This window comes from Crocuta crocuta, unplaced genomic scaffold (assembly GCF_008692635.1).
Source record: "Crocuta crocuta isolate KB4526 unplaced genomic scaffold, BGI_CrCroc_1.0 scaffold102, whole genome shotgun sequence".
NCBI classification, from domain to species: Eukaryota; Metazoa; Chordata; class Mammalia; order Carnivora; family Hyaenidae; genus Crocuta; species Crocuta crocuta.
Window position 1 is genome coordinate 6351151 of NW_027530019.1, and position 17688 is coordinate 6368838.

Sequence of the window (17688 nt, forward strand, 5' to 3'; positions counted from 1 at the left end):
CCCCATCCCCATCTACTAATCTACTTTCTGTCTTTATGGGTGTGTCTATTCTAGAGATTTCAAATAAATGGAATCATACAATATTTGTCCCTTAGTGTCTGGCTTATTTTACTTAGCATAATGTATTTAAGGTTCATCCATTTCGTGTCATGCATTAGTACTTCATTCCTTTTTATGGCTGAATAACCTTCCATTGAATGGATATACTGCATTTAATTTATCCATTCATCAGCTGATGGACACTTGAGTTGTTCCCATTTGGGGGCTATTATGAATAATGCCACTAAGAACATTCATGCACCAAGTTTTGTGAGGTTCTACGTTTTCATTTTTCTTGGGCATATACTTAGAAGTCGAATTGCTGGGTCATATGGTAAAGCCAGTGATTTGTCTACATTTCTACAAAAAGAAGACCCTGTATAAACATCACTCAAACTAAAACAGACATTGAATATGAAAATCCCTAAGGCTCCAAGTTAGATAGCAGTGAAATCTTTTATATTTAGATTCAGAACCTGGAGTCAGATTTGCTGGAAGAGCCACAGCATAAATGGCTTTATAATTAAGTAAACAAAACCCAGGAACGGTAACATCCCTTTGCCCTCCAGCACGAAGTAGATAATCCAGGATTTTTGCTCTACCTCTGCCAAAAATTGCATTTGGCATCTGTTCAGAACCATATTCTCTCCTGAGGCACTTTGAGACATCTGGCCTCAGAGATAATTATAGAAAATTTGTAGAAATAGTTGTAGAAAAAAATTGCCCATGTTCCCATGTGTGTGCCTAGGATGGGTTTGGGAGAGAGAGCTTTGGGAGGTGCTATGGTGTAAATGTACCTCCCCACCCAATCCATATATTGACATCTGCTGCAAGGAGATGGTACCAGAAGGTGGAGCCCCGTAGGAGGTGATTAGGTCTTGAGGGCAGCGCCCTCGTAGCGGGATTAGTGTTCCGGTAAAAGATGTTCCAGAGAGCGAGCTTGCCCCTCCTCCACCAGGTGAGGCTACAAGGAGATGTCTGAGACAGAAGACGACGCTCACCCATCGCGCTGCACCCTGACCCTAGACTGCCAGCCTCCAGAACTGACAGAAGTAAATATCTGTTGTTTAGCAGCCACTCAGTCTATGGTGTTTTGGTATAGCAGCCTGTACTAAGAATGGGAAGAGGGTTTAATTTAAGGGAAGACAGAAAAATAATACCAATACTGCTAGGGCAGGGATGTCAGGCTGACATGCCCATGGATTACCTGGGTGTATGTTGGTAAAATGGGTATTTTGATTCAGTAGGTTTAAGGAAGAGGCTTAGATGCTGCGTTCCTAACAGGTGATGCCAGTGCTGCTTGTCCATGGACTCACACAGGGCTCTGTGGGGTCCCAGGGCAGCCAGAGGACATGCTAAGTGACATGGCTCTGAGCAGTTCATGGATGCCGGTTTGCTGCCCCAAATTTGACTCCTCTGTGGTTTTCTAGGTAAAATCAAGTTTAAAGGGCCAAATGTCCCACGTCTAATAAACTGAGGGAAGAGAGGGAGGACATGGGCATCATAAGCCTCTTTGTCCTCTTGCAGAATCAGAAAATATCATTGGATCTTCTTTTCTTCCTCCTTTCCTTCCTTTCGTTCCTTCTTGCCTTCCTTCCTCTCTTTCAAGTTTTATTTATTTCTTCTCTACACCCAACATGGGGCCCGAACTCATCACCTCAAGATCAAGAGTTGCAGTCTCTTTGGAGGGAGCCAGCCAGGTGCTCTCATCTGGTCTTTCAGTTCCAGTCAGCTCAACAAGCTTGATTAAGTGACAACCTATTGGAAAGTCAGTCAGCTTCCTGGTGCAGTAAAAGGCCAGGGTCAGACCAGAAATGAAGAATAATTGAAAATAAAATTCAGAGTTGTACTATTTTCTTCTGCAAAACATGAAAAGGGAATCTAATTTAAATGGCACAGAAAAAAAATATTAAAATGCTACTTTCCCAAACACCTTCTCAGTCTTCTAGACACAACACAACAACCTTCAAGATCTTTGTTCTGACATTTCTCACAACTCCAGGTCTTGTCCACAGAGACTTCTTTTTCCTCTCTCCACCCTTCCCTCTGGGTCAGTTTTAGTTGGGCAGACACCGCTTCTTGGACCTTAAAGGCATGTGAGTCACCTGGGATCTTGTTAAAACAGACTCTGACACAATGGATGAGGAGTGGCCCAAGAATCTGCATTTCTTTTGATTTTGTTTTTTTAAGTAGGTATCATGCCTAGCACAGAGCCCGACATGGCACTTGAACTAATGACTCTGAGATCAAGACCTGAGCTGAGATCAAGAGTTGGACACCTAACCGACTGAGCCACCCAGGCACCCCTGAATCTGCATTTCTTTTTTGGTAAGTTTACTCATTTTGAGAGAGAGCACACAAGTGAGTGAGCATGTGTGCATGCGCACAAGGTGGGGGAGGGGCAGAGAGAGAGAGAGAGAGAGGGAGAGAGAAAATCCCAAGCAAGCTCCCCACTATCAGCCCAGAGCCCACTGTAGGGCTCGAACTCACCAACCATGAGATCATGACTTGTGCCAAAATCAAGAGTCAGACGCTTAACCTACTGAGCCACCCAGGTGCCCAAGTATCTGCATTTTGGACAAGTGTCTAGGTGACCCAAGTGTCTAGTGTGCTACACTCTGGGAAACAAGAATGTGAATTACCTTGACCTCTAGGCTTCTTTAAATTTCCCTCTTATTTCTCTTCCTCCTTCAAATTAGTAGGTAACAAATGCTGATTGAATAAACGATGCTTTATGATTCTTAGTTTTATCATGTATTGTAGTGATGACAATGAAGTTTCCTTTTCCAATGTTGGATCAAAAATTAACTTTTAAAAAAATGTTTTATTTATTTCTGAGAGAAAGACAGAGAGAGGCAACATGAGCAGGGGAGGGTCAAAGAAAGAGGGAGACAAAGAATCCGAGGCAGGCTCCGGGCTCTGAGCTAACTGTCAGCACAGAGCCCGACCTGGGGCTTGAACCCACGAACCGTGAGATTATGACCTGAGCTGAAGTCAGATGCTTAGCAGACTGAGCCACCCAGGTGCCCCCAAAATTAACTTTAATAGTGTTATGTGGAAGGCCTAGCACATGTGCTTGACACTCAGTAGATGCTAAATAAATACTAGTTTCCTTTATTCCACCTTCCTAGATTCCTTATGGAGTTCTAGGCAGGTAATTTTTGTAAATGCAAGGGGTAAACAGCTATTAATAATTGATATGAACAGATATTCACGAGCCAGACTTTTCCCATTAAAATATGCACTATTTATTAAAACAGAAGCATGAACTATATAAACTAATCACTGTAGAAAAAATGTGATCATGCAGACCTAGAAACTGCATGAATCAGGGGTAACATCCTTTTGAATCCAGGCCCTCTAAAATGAGATCAAGATTTCAAAGAAACACAAAGGCAAAGGGCCTCACCAATCTTTATTCCTCATCAAAGGTTAAGCTATCAAAGATGAAGGTATGAATAGTCAGATGTTACCCACACAGTTTCTAGCCCTCTGCCTGAAAGTTGGTTCTTCAATTATCTGAGTAATTCTGAGCCCCAGTCCACTTGGCTGTCTCTGCAGGGAGCAGACAGAGTGACATTTGGGGTACCTGGCTCTATAGTGGGGTGGGGGTGGTCTGCAGGCCTGAAGAGCTTCTTTTCCAGGGAGGAGATGTTCTGACCCCCATTTTATGCTTCCTCGAGGCCGAAAAACATGAGACTTTAGTGACACCCAATCATGAGTCTAATTTCATCAGGGACATTGAAGATTGCGATTCTTGTTTTATCTGATAGAACGCAGAAAGTCAACTAGTGTAATTTCCAAACAAAGAGGGACTATTAACAAGAAAATTGCAGACGTGACACACTCTCATTCCTCGTTGCATTTCGCCGTCCATCTTCTGGGAAAGAGGCATACAGATCATGGCGTAACTTGCTTAGAACAATAGGCAATTGTCACAGTCTGTTAATTCCATCTGCTTCTGACGGGAAGGAAAAATGGTTACATGGTGAAGTCAGAGGGTCTCAGGCACAGAAGGGGACTTTCCTGAGGGTCTCCCACAATACTGATGTATAAATGGAAGCATGATGTAAGAAAGAGAACCAGAGCCATGCTCGGCCTCTGGGTTATCAAGGTCTCAGTAACATCACTGTTTCTGTGATCTGAGGCTGCTCTTTTACTTAAAAAATTTTTTTCAGTTGAGAACTGTGCTTGGATCTGCAGTATTCATATGGATGATGAGAAAGTAGAGGAAAGCAGGGAGGGAGACTTGCTTCAGACTGAGATGGTATTATCTGCTGTATACTGTAGGATCTCTACTCCATTTGTCTTACCTATTATCAAGCTAATCCTAAACCAGACAGGACAATACTTAAATATTCTTAGGTTTCTTGATAACTCCTATACCACTCTGATTTGTTGTTATTCAAAAAGTTCCTATAATTTAGGAGTATCATTTAGATAACCTCGGGGCGCCTGGGTGGCTTAGTCGGTTAAGCATCCGACTTTCGCTTAGGTCATGATCTCGCGGTTCGTAGGTTCGAGCCCCGTGTCGGGCTCTGTGCTGACTGCCAGCCCAGAGCCTGGAGCCTGTTTCAGAGTCTGTGACTCCCTCTCTCTCTGACCCTCCCCTGCTCACGCTGTCTCTCTCTCTCTCCTAGAAATAAATAAAAGATTAAAAAAAATTTTTTTTAGATAACCTTACCTTACCTGGATCATCCAAGGAAGTAGCCTGATTGGGAGTCAGGGACTCCTGACTCAACAAAGTGCTCATGGTCTTGGGTAAGTAGTTTAAACTTCTTAGGCCTTTATCTCTAAGAGATACATTGGCCTATATTGATATTTTCCAATGTGTGCTGCATGGAATAAGTGTTAGGGAAAATCAGGTTTCATTGATCAAGAAAATATGGATAATGCTGAGATACGGTTACTTTTTTTGTTACAGGACTTCTCAGAGTCCTTGATATCTTAATATATACTGGAGCTCTCCAAAAAAAAGGTCAAAATATGCTGTTTCCTGACAAAATTGGATCACAGAGCCCCTCTTCCTTGACCCTCTTCTCACTTAGTAGAATCTCCTGGGGATTTCATGATATTGATCACGTTTTGAGAAAAGATGATCCAAATAATTTCTGAAATTTAACTAATAGTTATTTTGAAAGGATATTGGATTCTACTCTCAATGCCCACCTAGAGAACATTTTCAGAAACTTCCCACGTGCATTAAGAAATTGCATTCTTCTCTGCTTTTTTCATTGATATAATATGAATTTGATGTCAATCACGAAAGCACGAATGAATCCAATACCTTCATGTACTGCATCTGAAGCGAATCATTCATGCTCTTGGGAATGCTCTATTAATTCACTGATCAGGGGAATGTTTACGTGATTTAAATGTTAGATCTAAATATACTTGATCCAGTGTTTTAAGCTGCCTTAAGAACACATCATATTGATTTTAAGGCTGATTGCTCAAAAACTTCTTTTGAAAACGGTCCAGTGAAAAAGAATAGACTTCATGCTTGTTGATTCAAGGGGCATATAGAGTCTGCCGAAGTTCATTATAAACCAACATCTTGGTGGATTATAGAGGTGCAAAAGGGTCTACCAAGGGTAATTTCCAGAAAGAAATTATGAGCTATCAATGATCGTTAGGACTTTGGTATTTGTCCTAAGAGGGGATTTCACTGTCTATGCAGAAAGAAGTCCTAGTCACAAACAGGCTATTATAGTAATCCAAGCAGTGATGACTAACCATCTATTCATTTTAATTTCTTGGGTAATTGGTTCCATCTATTAGCAGTCAGCCACATATTTAAAAGACTTCTCTCCATAAAAATCTTTCCCCTTGAGTGTGATGGTCAGCTAAGCCAGTAAGCATAGTGGATTTTGCCAGCATCTTATACCAGTGAATTCAGAGGCTCTAGGGACTGGCCATAAATACTTCCCCCAACAAGATCTACCCAGTGACTCTTTTCTAAAAAAAATAATTTGGAATGGTGTACATTTTGCAATTAGTTTTCTTTTATTGTACAGCACAGATTTGTATAATTTACTTTGCTGTATTCATGATATCTTCACAACAGTGCAGAGATCAGTTTAAGATGCCATTTCAGAAGGACTAGAGTAGCTGAAACTGTTTTACAGTTTGCAATAAAAGAAGTCCTTTCTGAGAAGAGAGCATGATACTGATTTTTATGTGCCTTTCACATTTCAAACTTGGATTTAGTTGGACTACAAAATATTTACATTTTTCACAACCAACAAGTTCCCATTTTGAACAGATTGAATGCAGAGAGACTCCCAACTCTTCTTCCATTTTCAAAAACATCCACATGCCTGACTTTCTTCTTATCACCACCATCTAATAATCTACATTTTGCAAAAACAATCCAATGTGATCCCTTTCCAAGCTGAGGCTAAAGTGTACTATCATATTATCATGAGAAAGAATGATTTAATTAATATTGTTCCTGAAGGGATAACAAAAATCTGTTCCAAATGGACAAAAAGCATCCTTCTGTAGTTTTCTATTACTGGAATTACACCACATTCACCTAAAAGGTGTGTGATACATGTAAAATTCACTCTATGGACTGAAATGTCTATCACCTGAGACCACCCTCTAAAATGATAAAACATAGGGGCACCTGGGTAACTAAGTTGGTTAAGCATCCAACTCTCGGTTTTGGCTTGGGTCATGATCTCACGATTTATGGGATGGAGCCCTGTGTCAAGCTCTGTGCTGACAGCATGGTGCCTGCTTGGGATTCTCTCTCTCTCTCTCTCTCTCTCTCTCTCTCTCTCTTTTTCTCTCTCCTTATGTGCCCATTCCCAAAGTGCACATGCTCTTTCTCTCTCTCAAAATAAATAAATAAACTTTTTTTTAAAAATAAATAAAATTTTAAAACATAGTCAAAGGGAGAAAGAGAAGATGGATTAATTGTCTACAAGATTAGAGCAAGGAAATAAAATACTGTGTTTCATTCTCACAGGTTCAAGTTTGATTTCAATGAATTTAGTAAGTTAGAAGAAATTGTTTTTGGTTTTAATTTATAAAAATTAATTATGAAAGATTTCCAACCCAGGGAATAACATAATACCACCTATGTATGAATAATCAAGAATAACCTGTATTACATTTTTCTATCTTTTTTCTGGTATATATATTTTAAGTTTATTTCTTTATTTTGAGAGATAGGGTGTGGAGGGGCTGAGAGATAGGGAGCTAGAATCCCAAGCAGTTTCTGTGCTGTCAGCTCAGAACCTGACTCAGAGCTTGATCCCATGAATCCTGAGATCATTATATGAGCCAAAACCAATAATCAGATGCTTAACTGACTGAGCCACCGGGTGCCTCTCTTCTGGTAAACCTTTTTAAGAGAAATACTATGCTATAGATAACTTCATGTCTCCTCCCATTTGTCCCTTCCTGCCCTCTACAGTAGCAGCTTCTGTCTTGAATTTGATGTGCATCACTGCAATGTGTGTTGTGAAGTTTTATAATGTCTACTTTTGTTTTCTGACCTAAATGTTGTATTGGTCTACATCTCTTTTTAAAACAGCTTTATTGAGAGATAATTCATGTAACATATAATTCATTCATTTAAAGTCACTTTTTAATGGCTTTTAACATATTTACAGATATTTGCAACTGTCATCACAGTCAACTTCTAGTATTTTATTTTTTTATTTTTTTTCTTAAATAATTTATTGTCATGTTGGTTTCCATACAACACCCAGTGTTCATCCCAACCAGTGCCCTCCTCCATGCCCATCATCCCCCTTCCCATCTCCCCCACACCCATAAGCCCTCAGTTTGTTCTCAGCATTCAAGAGTCTCTCATGGTTTGCCTCCCTCCCTCTCCCCAGCTATTTTCCCCTTCTTCTCCCGCATGGTTCTCCGTTAAGTTCCTCCTAATCCACCTATATGTGCAAACATATGGTATCTGTTCTTCTCTGCCTGACTTATTTTGCTCAGCATAACACCCTCGAGTTCCATCCATGTTGCTACACGTGGTCAGATTCCATTCTTTCTCATTGCCGTGTAGTATTCCATTGTATAGATAAATCGCATCTTCTTGATCCATTCATCAGTTGTTGGACACTTAGGCTCTTTCCATGTTTTGGCTATTGTTGCGAGTGCTGCTATGAATGTTGGGGTACATGTGCCCCTACGCATCAGCACTCCTGTATCCCTTAGGTAAATTTCTAGCAGTGCTATTGCTGGGTCCTAGGGGAGTTCTATTGTTCATTTTTTGAGGAACCTCCACACTGTTTTCCAGAGGGGTTGTACCAGTTTACATTCCCACCAACAGTGTAGGGGGGTGCCCTTTCCCCATATCCTTGCCAGCATCCTTGCCAGCATCTCCTGATTTGTTCATTTTAGCCACTCTGCCCGGCATGAGGTGGTATCTCAGTGTGGTTTTGATTTGTTTTTCCCTGATGATGAGTGACGCTGAGCATCATTTCATGTGCCTGTTGGCCAACTGGATGTCCTCTTTGGAGAAGTGTCTGTTCATGTCTTCTGCCCATTTCTTCACTGGATTATTTGTTTTTCGGGTGTGGAGTTCAGTGAGTTCCTTATAGATTTTGGATACTAGCCTTTTATCTGATATGTCATTTGCAGCTATCTTTTCCCATTCTGACGGTTGTCTATTAGTTTTATTGATTGTTTCCTTTGCTATGCAGAAGCTTTTTATCTTGATGAGGTCCCAATAATTTTACAGTATTTTAATCACCTCAAAGAGAAGTCCTGTACCTTTTGCTATCAGCCCTATTCTTTTGTCAATTTTCCCCCGTCCCCGGTTGTAAGCAGTCACTAAGCTAGTTTCTGTCTCTATAGACTTGCCTGTCCTAGTCATTTCATATCAATGGAACCATAGAACACATGTTTTTTTTGTGATGGGCCACTTTTACTTAGAATAACATTTTCATGGTTTTCCATGTTGTAAAATCTTCTTATATGGGCATATCACAATTATCCATTCATGAGTTGATGGACAGATAGGTTGTTTCCATCTCTTGGCTATTATGAACAATGCTGCTATCAACATTTGCATACATACTTTTGTTGGCAGCTGTTCTCATTTCTCTTGAGTATATTCCTAGGACACAGCACTGGGTTTTGACACATGTAGGTCCAGTTGATTGTAACTGCCTCATGGTGCTACATCGCATGAATAGGCCTTGTTTTATTTCCCTCTTCTCCTACTAATGGACAGTTTGGTGGTTTGTTCTCTTAACTGAAGTGTAATTGACAAAACATTGTATAAACGTAAGGTATAGAATGTGATAACTTGATACATTTACATAGTGCAAAATAATCACCACAATGGAGTTAGTTCATACACCCATCCCCTCTCATCATTTCCACTTTCTTTTTGTGGTGAGAACATTTAAGACCTACTCTTTTGGCACCTTTCAAGTACATCATACAATATTATTAACTATAGTCACCATGCTCTGCCTTAGCTCCCCAGAACCTGTTCCTCTTCCAACTGAAAAGTTGTACCTTTGACCGGCATCTCCCCATTTCCCTAACCTCATAGCTCCTGACAGCCATCATTGTACTCTGTTTCTGAGCTCAACTTTTTTAGGCTTCACAGATTAGTGAGAGCATACATATTTGTCTTTCAGTGTTAGACACATTTCAGTTAGTGTAACGCCCTTAGGGGGCCATCCATGTTGCTGCAAATGCTTCTCAAGTTTTAAAATGTTTTTTGTGACACATTGGTTTTAGTTTTTAACATCAAATTTATCAGTTTTTCCTCATAACTTATATATTTTGTATCTTAGTTTAAAAATTGTTTCCTTTCACAATCTTAATATTGGTCTCCTATACTATTTTCTGAAATGCTAAGTTTTGCTCTTTTTTTCATATTTAAGTCTGTAGTTCATTTGCAGTTGTGTGTGTGTGTGTGTTGTCATGGAATGAGTTAAAAATACAATTTCACTGGGGTGCCTGGGTGGCTCAGTCGGTTAAGTGTCCGACTTTGGCTCAGGCCATGATCTCATAGTTTGTGGGTTCAAGCCCTGCATCAGGCTCTGTGCTGACAGCTTGGAGACTGAAGCCTGCTTCAGATTCTATGTCCCTCCTCCCTGTTCACATTCTGTCTGTCTCCCTCTTTCTCAAAAATAACTAAACATTAAAAAAATTAAATCCCACCTTTTTCTATAAAGATATCTATTTAGACATCTAATTGTCTTAACATAATGTATTAAATAGACTATTTTTTCCTCATTGTCTTGAAATACCGTTTTTGTCATACCCCAATATTGTACGTGTATGTGTGCCTGTGTATGTGTATATTGTTTGCAAGCACGTGCATATGTGTGTGTGCGCACATGCATGTGCATGCATGTGTGTGTATGTGTGGTGTGGGAAGGGAGGGAGAGGGGAGTAAGGGAGAGACCTTTTCTGGACTCTCTATCCTTCTCTGTTTGTGTATCACTGTGGTAATACCACTTTATTTTAGTTCTATAGAAAGTCTTATCTGAGAAGGTGAATCCTTCCTCTCTACTCTCCTCCTCTTCTTTATCTTTAAAATTATCTAGGCTATTCATAATCTTTTAATTATTCCATATGTATTTTAGAATCATGTCACAATTGTTAATGCACGCTTGCTAAGTCCCATAAAAAGCCTGCTGGTGTTTTCCTCATAATTGTACTGAATTAAGATTAATTTGGAGAAAATTGATTAACTTTAGACTTTGTCAAGATAAGAATACAATCTAAAATTCTAAAAGTAACAGTTAAAAACTAGAAATGGAACATGTCACTTCTAAACCAGTCCAAAGCAAAAAGCAAATAAAGAAAACACAGTGTACTAAATTGACATCTTCACAATCATACACTGTCTTTTTACATGTTATTATGTTTACTATTTTACTTTTTTAATTTTTTCAAAAAGTTTATTTATTTATTTTGAGAGAGACAGAGAGAGTGTGCAAGTGAGGGAGGGGCAGAGAGAGAGGGAGACAGAGGACCCAAAGCAGGCTCTGCTGACAGCAGAGAGCCCTATGTGGAGATCTAGCTCACAAACTGTAAGATCGTGACCTGAACCAGTCAGACGTTTAACCAACTGAGCCACCCAGGCACCTCTATGTTTATTATTTTATTAGTATCTTTATTTTATAGGCCCCTACAAATCATTAGAAGCAGTTAGGAAGGAAAAAGAGGCAAATAAAAAATACAGTAAATTAAAAGAACAAATATCATAGAACAAGCACAGTCCATTATATCAGCAATGATGATTATTATAAATGAACTAACCTCACTAGTTGTAAGGTAGAGACTTTCAGACTGGAAATTTAAAAGTCCAGCTATAAACCGTTTACAATGGACACATTCTAAATGCTGTGAAAAGTGAAATTAAAGGGATGATAGACACAAAAATCTTAGTGCAATACTAACTTTGGCAGACGTGAGAGTGCACCTGTCAGATCTCTCACCGTAGGGGGCGTAGTTGACCAAGGGCAAGGGCAGCTGTGCTCCGGATCCAAGCATCCCAAAGGCTACTCCTAGCCACTCCATGAGGCAGGTGTACATCAGCAGGCAATTCCCGGAGACATGGGTCTCCTCTGACAGGTGACTCGCTGGAGGACTCTCTGATGGCCTTGTCGAAACTTTCTTAGGCTGGACCACCATCTAAGATGCTTTCACCCCCTTCCTTCCTCTTCCTCCACTCAGGGCCAGGGTTGCATTGTAGGCTTGCAGCTTCTCCCAGTTCTCTCAACATTTTCTCTGGCTTGTATGTCTAATGCCATCTTGGAGGCCTGGAGGGCCTGGGCTTGTATGCTACACCTCCCAAAAAAGCAAACATTCAACATTTCCAAATGACAAGAAACTAGACCCATTATATTGTATTAATGCTAGCAAAAGACTGCAAGGCACATACCATTCCTAAAGAAAACCTTAATTTTATGATGAAAGGAAATATTTATGAGGAGTAATATATATATATATAAATAATATATATATGCATATATAAAATATGTGTTACTGATGTGTAATCCCAACATGTTGTCAAAATATACAAAAGAAAACTGACAAAATTACAAGGTGAAAATAACACATAGACAACCATATTGTTTCCTTTTCAAATCTGTGCCGTTACTTAGCGCCTAGTGATTTTCTTAGGGTATGTGCACACACACATACACACATACACATATATCTCTAGCGGTTTTTGAACATTCTTACCTATGTTCTCTTCCACGTTCTTGTCCTGTTACTCTAGTTTCTGGGGCCCTAGTCCTGTTTTATCTGCTGACCCCTGCACGTGGTGAATTGACTCCATGAGTATTTATAATAATTTTCATTGTAGGCTCATTTTTAATAGACCCTGTCGCCTCCCCAAGAATCCCCATGACTTGGGCCGTGAGATCTGAGAGGTGCATTTGCTTCTGCCAAGTACCTCAGAACTATCGCCAGCTATGGGACTATGCTACGTAAATTTACAAAATTCCAAGGAGCTCGTGGAAATGGACTAGTGTGACTTTGGATGCCTGAACAGCACAAAGTATAGGGAGGGTGACCAACAGTCCTGGTTGGCCTAGAATCAAGGAAGTTTCAAGGATCCAGGGCTTTCAAATGCAAAACTTGGACAGTCCCAGGGGATCTGTGACACCTGGTTATCCTATGTAAAGGGCTGCTTTCAATTTTTCTCTCCCAGGGAAGAACTGCTTGCCCACCTAAACCTCAGGCGGAGACAGATAAGCTTCTGTTACGCCCCTGACAAGGATATCAATCTTGGATGGACATCCATGGATGTCCTTACAAGGATATCATCTTCAAGGCCACTCTTCCAATGAAGCTGCCACCCTTGGGAGCTCCCAGCTCTTTTCCGGAGTCTTGGTCCCTGCTTCCTTCTCACCTGGTTCCAAAGCTCTGTCTCCTGTCCCTGCACAGGTGGACACCCCCAACCCTTTAGCTTGGGTGCTTCCAAATGTTTTTTGGCTCCACCTCTATTTCAAGCAACTTGTGTGTTCTGACGTATGAGTTCACTGTGCATTTAAACATTTTGTGTTGTTATATTTTTGCAGCATTTTCTGTTTTTACAGCTGGGGGGTGGGTCATATTATCTTCATCTACCATCTTGCCAAGACCAGACTCCTCCCATAACAAGTTTTTACCAGCCTGCCTCACCCTGTAGCAACGTAGCCTGTAAAGTCCATAAGCACAGAGAGTTCTTAATGATTCTGGTGGATGGGTTTGCCAAACAACAGACACTGGATAATATGTATCTGTTAGCGAGGGTTCTCCAGAAAAACAGCCAGCAGGACGTGTAGAGATATATAGGTAAGAAGGCATTTAGGGATGCCAGGGTGGCTCAGTCGGTTGAGCAGCCAACTTCAGCTCAGGTCATGATCTCATGGTTTGTGGGTTTGAGCCCCGTGTTGTGCTCTGTGCTGACAGCTCAGAGACTGGAGCCTGATTCGGATTCTGTGTCTTCCTCTCTCTCTGCCCCTCCCCTATTCTGTGTGTGTGTGTGTGTGTGTGTGTGTGTGTGTGTCTCCCTCTCTCTCTGCCCCTCCCTTGCTCTCTCTCTCTCAAAAATAAGTAGACCTTTAAAAATTTTTCTAAAGGGAATTTTTAAATAGGAATTGGCTCACACAATTACAGAGGCCAGGACGTCCCACATCTGCTCTCTGTAAGCTAGAGAACAAAGAAAAGCAGTGGTGTGATTCAGTCTAAGTCCAAAGGCCTGAGAACAGGGCACCAGTGGTATATGTCTGGGTCAGAATTTAAAGGCCCAAGAAACCTCCCCAGAGCAGAGTAAGATGGATGTCCCAGCTCAACTGAGAGCAAATTCCCCCTTCCTCTGACTTCTGGTTCTTTTCAGGGCCTCAACAGATTGGATGACGCCTACTCACATTGATAAGGGCAATCTTCTTAACTCTGTGTACCAATTCACATGCTAATTTCTTCTGGAAACACCCTCACATACAAACCCAGAAAAATATTCTACCTGCTATCTGGGCATCCCTTAGCTCAGTCAGGCTGACATATAAAATTAACCATCACAGCATGATTCACCATTTCTAGAAATTATTTCTAAAATGATGCTGTGCAGTAGAAAATATAATTATTGTTTAGTAAAACAGACAATATACATTCTTTTTTATGGCCATGGTGGTTAAGAAACATCATCCAGTTTGGCATGGGATATATAAGCTATGGGACTTATTAAAAATGTCAATATCGATCCGTTCACCAGCTCCATGTGTGTTGTGTCTGCTGTCACTGTGACAATGCCCTGTGGCTGAGTCAAAACTGTGGCCCATTCTGAATTGTGAGAAAAAAGATGGATGCGAAGTGTGTGGGCCTTAATAGTACAGAAAAGTTCCTTCTACTGGGCAAGATCCACACATCCTAGTTGAAAATAACAGAGGCTCCCATCTATGCGTGTATTCAGTAGACAGAAAGAACAGTTTGCTTTTCCAGAAACTTGAAGAAAGGGAAAAAATATTGAAAATAAGATGTCATCAAAAGCATATCTCTGATACTGAAAAGGTTTCAATGTGAAAAAAGATAAGCCTAGAGAAAGAAATAATAATATACCAACATGTTTCCGTTCTAGTCTTAATCATTCTACATATTCTTACACCTTGAAATTTTGAGCACTGGAGCCAGGTCCCATGAAGAGGTTAGCATTTTTTACTTTTATCCCTACCCTTGGCAGAGAGGGCTTTCGTCCTAAAGGACTTACTGGAATAGTGGTTAAATGACAGTTGGGAGGTTATTTGGCTCTTGAGGTATGCTGGTTATACAACCAACAGCCATTTACTCTTCTTTGTTCACAAATCTCTGATTTCATTCAGGTTCCTCCCTTTTCTGCATGGGGCTCTGGTAAAAATCCTGCCTTATCTTAGTCACACAATGCAGTCCCATTATCCTCGCCAGTAATTGGGTAAGGGCAGGGAATGTGACTCAGCCAGTGAGAATTAAAAGGAAATCTGGTGGGCATTTTCTAGCAAAGGAATCTTTCTTTAAAAAGGGCAAATGATACGATGCAATGCTCTCCTTTGACTGGACATTATTGTTTGCCGATAATGTTTGTAGTTTCAGAAGTCAACTTGCAAGTTTGAGGAGGAGTTTGTCAAAGACAAATTGAGGTTGGGATAGTAGAAAGCAGAACGCACCAGGGTCTTGATGTCCTTGAGCCACCATAGAGCCAACTGATGCTAGGACTTCTTGCTAGATAAGGTTGTAGTTGTCCTTAAAATTTAAGCCAGATGAGGTAGGATTTTCTGTTATTTATAGCCCAAGTCATCCTAATTGAGACAATAGCAATCTTTAAAGGTCTTGGCTTAATCACCACTCAACTGGCCCTGGTAAGATTTGGAGGACAGGGGCAGAAAGGCATTGAGAGATCTTCTTCCTTCCCAGACAGCCTAGTGTGGGAAGGGGTGATGGATGTGAAATGAGGAGGCTATAGGGTGTGACATCAAGGCTATTTCTAGAATTCTATCTGAGGCGTGAAAACTCCATTAGCCATTTCAGCAGAACCTTCTAACTCTGCTGGGGGTACCCACTAGCCGATCCTTCCACGTTCAGGCTCCTGTGGTTTAATTAGTAATGGGGCTCTTGCCTGCCTCAAAAGTACAAAGTTCTCCACTTCTTTCTTTTCTCCTGTGGTACAGACCTTGTCCAAGACGCTTGATGCTGCAGGGAGGAAAGAGGGATGCAGAAAATCTGTTTCTCTGGCACCCGCACACTGGGGCGATGTTGGAGTCTAAGAGGCTGAGGCCCTTGTCTTATAGTTGGAAAAGAGCAGGCGACTTTCTCCAACTTTTCCTGAGTGAAGACAACAGTTTTAAGCAGCTGGTGACTGCCACATAAGAACATTACCTTTTGTTTTTGTTTGGTTGGCTTGATATTTTCTCTTAATATTGGAAACAGCTGATGGCCCGTGATCTCAGGCTTCCAACTGTGAAGCCGTCCCGGCCCCACGGAGGCCGGTCTGGGGGGCTGCCTGAAATCCAGGGCAGCCAGGGAGGTGTCTACACGGGAATGAAGGGTTCGCTCCAGAATTTCCTTCCCAGGGAGGCCGTGCTCTAAAAATGCATGCCAAAGTGGAAAAATGCCCGAGGAGTGACCGATGGAGCCATCCTTCCTTCCTGTTACTCCCTCTGATCAGTTGTAACAACCACAGACGCCCGGGTGCAGGTAGGAGCCCGGTGTACCCCGTTATCACAACTCTGCTGCATCTAGGTTTTCAGACATAAGACACGTCTTATGTTTTGGGTAGGGAGGTGGTGAGGGGAAGGGTCAGGAGTAGGGGGTGGCGGGATTAGGGAAGGAATATTCTAGAACTGAGCAATATGTATCAGATTGTGCCCAGGAATTATTTATGGAGATTCAGAAAATGCTCCCTTAGGACACTGCTGTCCCTAACTTGCCACTAGAGTTCGAAATCCTCCATTGGGGGCCGCTGAATCGGAGACTCGCAGGGTCCCTGGACCAGAGCAGGGAGGGTGGGAAGGAGGCATGTCTCTCGCTTGTTATGATTTTCTTCTGTTGATAATTGGGATGGGCTCCTGTAGGGAAGGAAAGTGTGAAAAAGGCCCTAAGAGTCTCAGACACCCTCCATTTTCAACTTTCTTTTGTGTTGACGTTAATCAGCTGGCCTTTGCTTTAGTTACAACTTGCTGGAGTCCAACCAAATAGTTGGGATTTAAAAATCAAACACAAAGATAATCACCCAGAAATCAGATTTAAATCTGCAGGGAATAAAGTTGCTTTGTTAGAGAAATAAAAGTGTTGAGAAGCTCTTTCTTCTGAGGCTACTAAACCATTGTAGTTGGCACTAACGGGTTTGGGGCCGTTTGCACTGAGTGATGTAAAACCCACTTCGCATGTGGAAACAAGCTATATTTACTTTGATTTCAAAGCTCTTGCAGTCGTGCCGAAAACCGGAGACAGTGCCTCTCTCCGATTTGGAAGAATCGATGCTTTCCTTACTAATTGTCAAGGCCCAAAATAACGCACACTTGCTTTTTGGTTGGATCCCAAGTACCACCCCCACATCAGGAAAACGAGAAGACAAATTTGACACGGGAGCCCCGTGCAGGCAAAAATTACAATGCATGTCACACAGTCATTTTACAAAGTGACTTTTTAAAATAGAAAATAAATAAATAAAGCCAGAAAAACCCCATGGAGACACGTTAATGCCTCAACCTGGAACAATAAAGCTCCGTTAAAAACACTTGCCATTAGCCACCATCTGCTGTCAGCAATTGGGGGTAATCTTTATGTCCTCTTGACAGCTTTGCTTCATTCCTTAGCCCCTTGATGAAACAAAGACTCCAACATGGACAAGACATTTAGGGATAAGGATCCTGACCCTGCCTAAGGATCAGTTCTGCTGCTTTTCAGAGTTCTGAGGTTGGTGACCAGCATTAAATCATCTGTTCAGGGTTTTTAAGACTATGTCGTGAATTAGAGAATATTTGCTAACTGTACTTGCTTCGCCATGCATAATGCTCTGTGGCCTCACTACCCTTGACATATTTTGGGATCTGGGAAAATAAGAAAACTACGTTCTTACTCTGCTCTGATAAACGAGGAGGGCTGTGTGCCCCACAACATGAGTCTCTTGATCAGAATCTTCCAGCGCACTTGCATTTTTCTCCCATTTGAACTTGCACTGTTAGACTA

The 17688-nt window shown here is 41.4% G+C and overlaps 1 protein-coding gene across 1 annotated transcript in view; it reads left to right on the forward strand.

The window, feature by feature from the left end:
- Positions 1-2251: 2251 nt before the first annotated feature.
- The window catches only part of LOC144231864 (uncharacterized), an 81148-nt gene continuing 65711 nt past the window's right edge, over positions 2252-17688 (forward strand). Inside the window, exons 1-2 of the mRNA XM_077764459.1 lie at positions 2252-2367; positions 4714-4800. Coding sequence (XP_077620585.1) covers positions 4791-4800 — 10 coding nt within the window. The 5' untranslated portion in view covers positions 2252-2367; positions 4714-4790. The remainder of the gene's footprint in view (positions 2368-4713; positions 4801-17688) is intronic.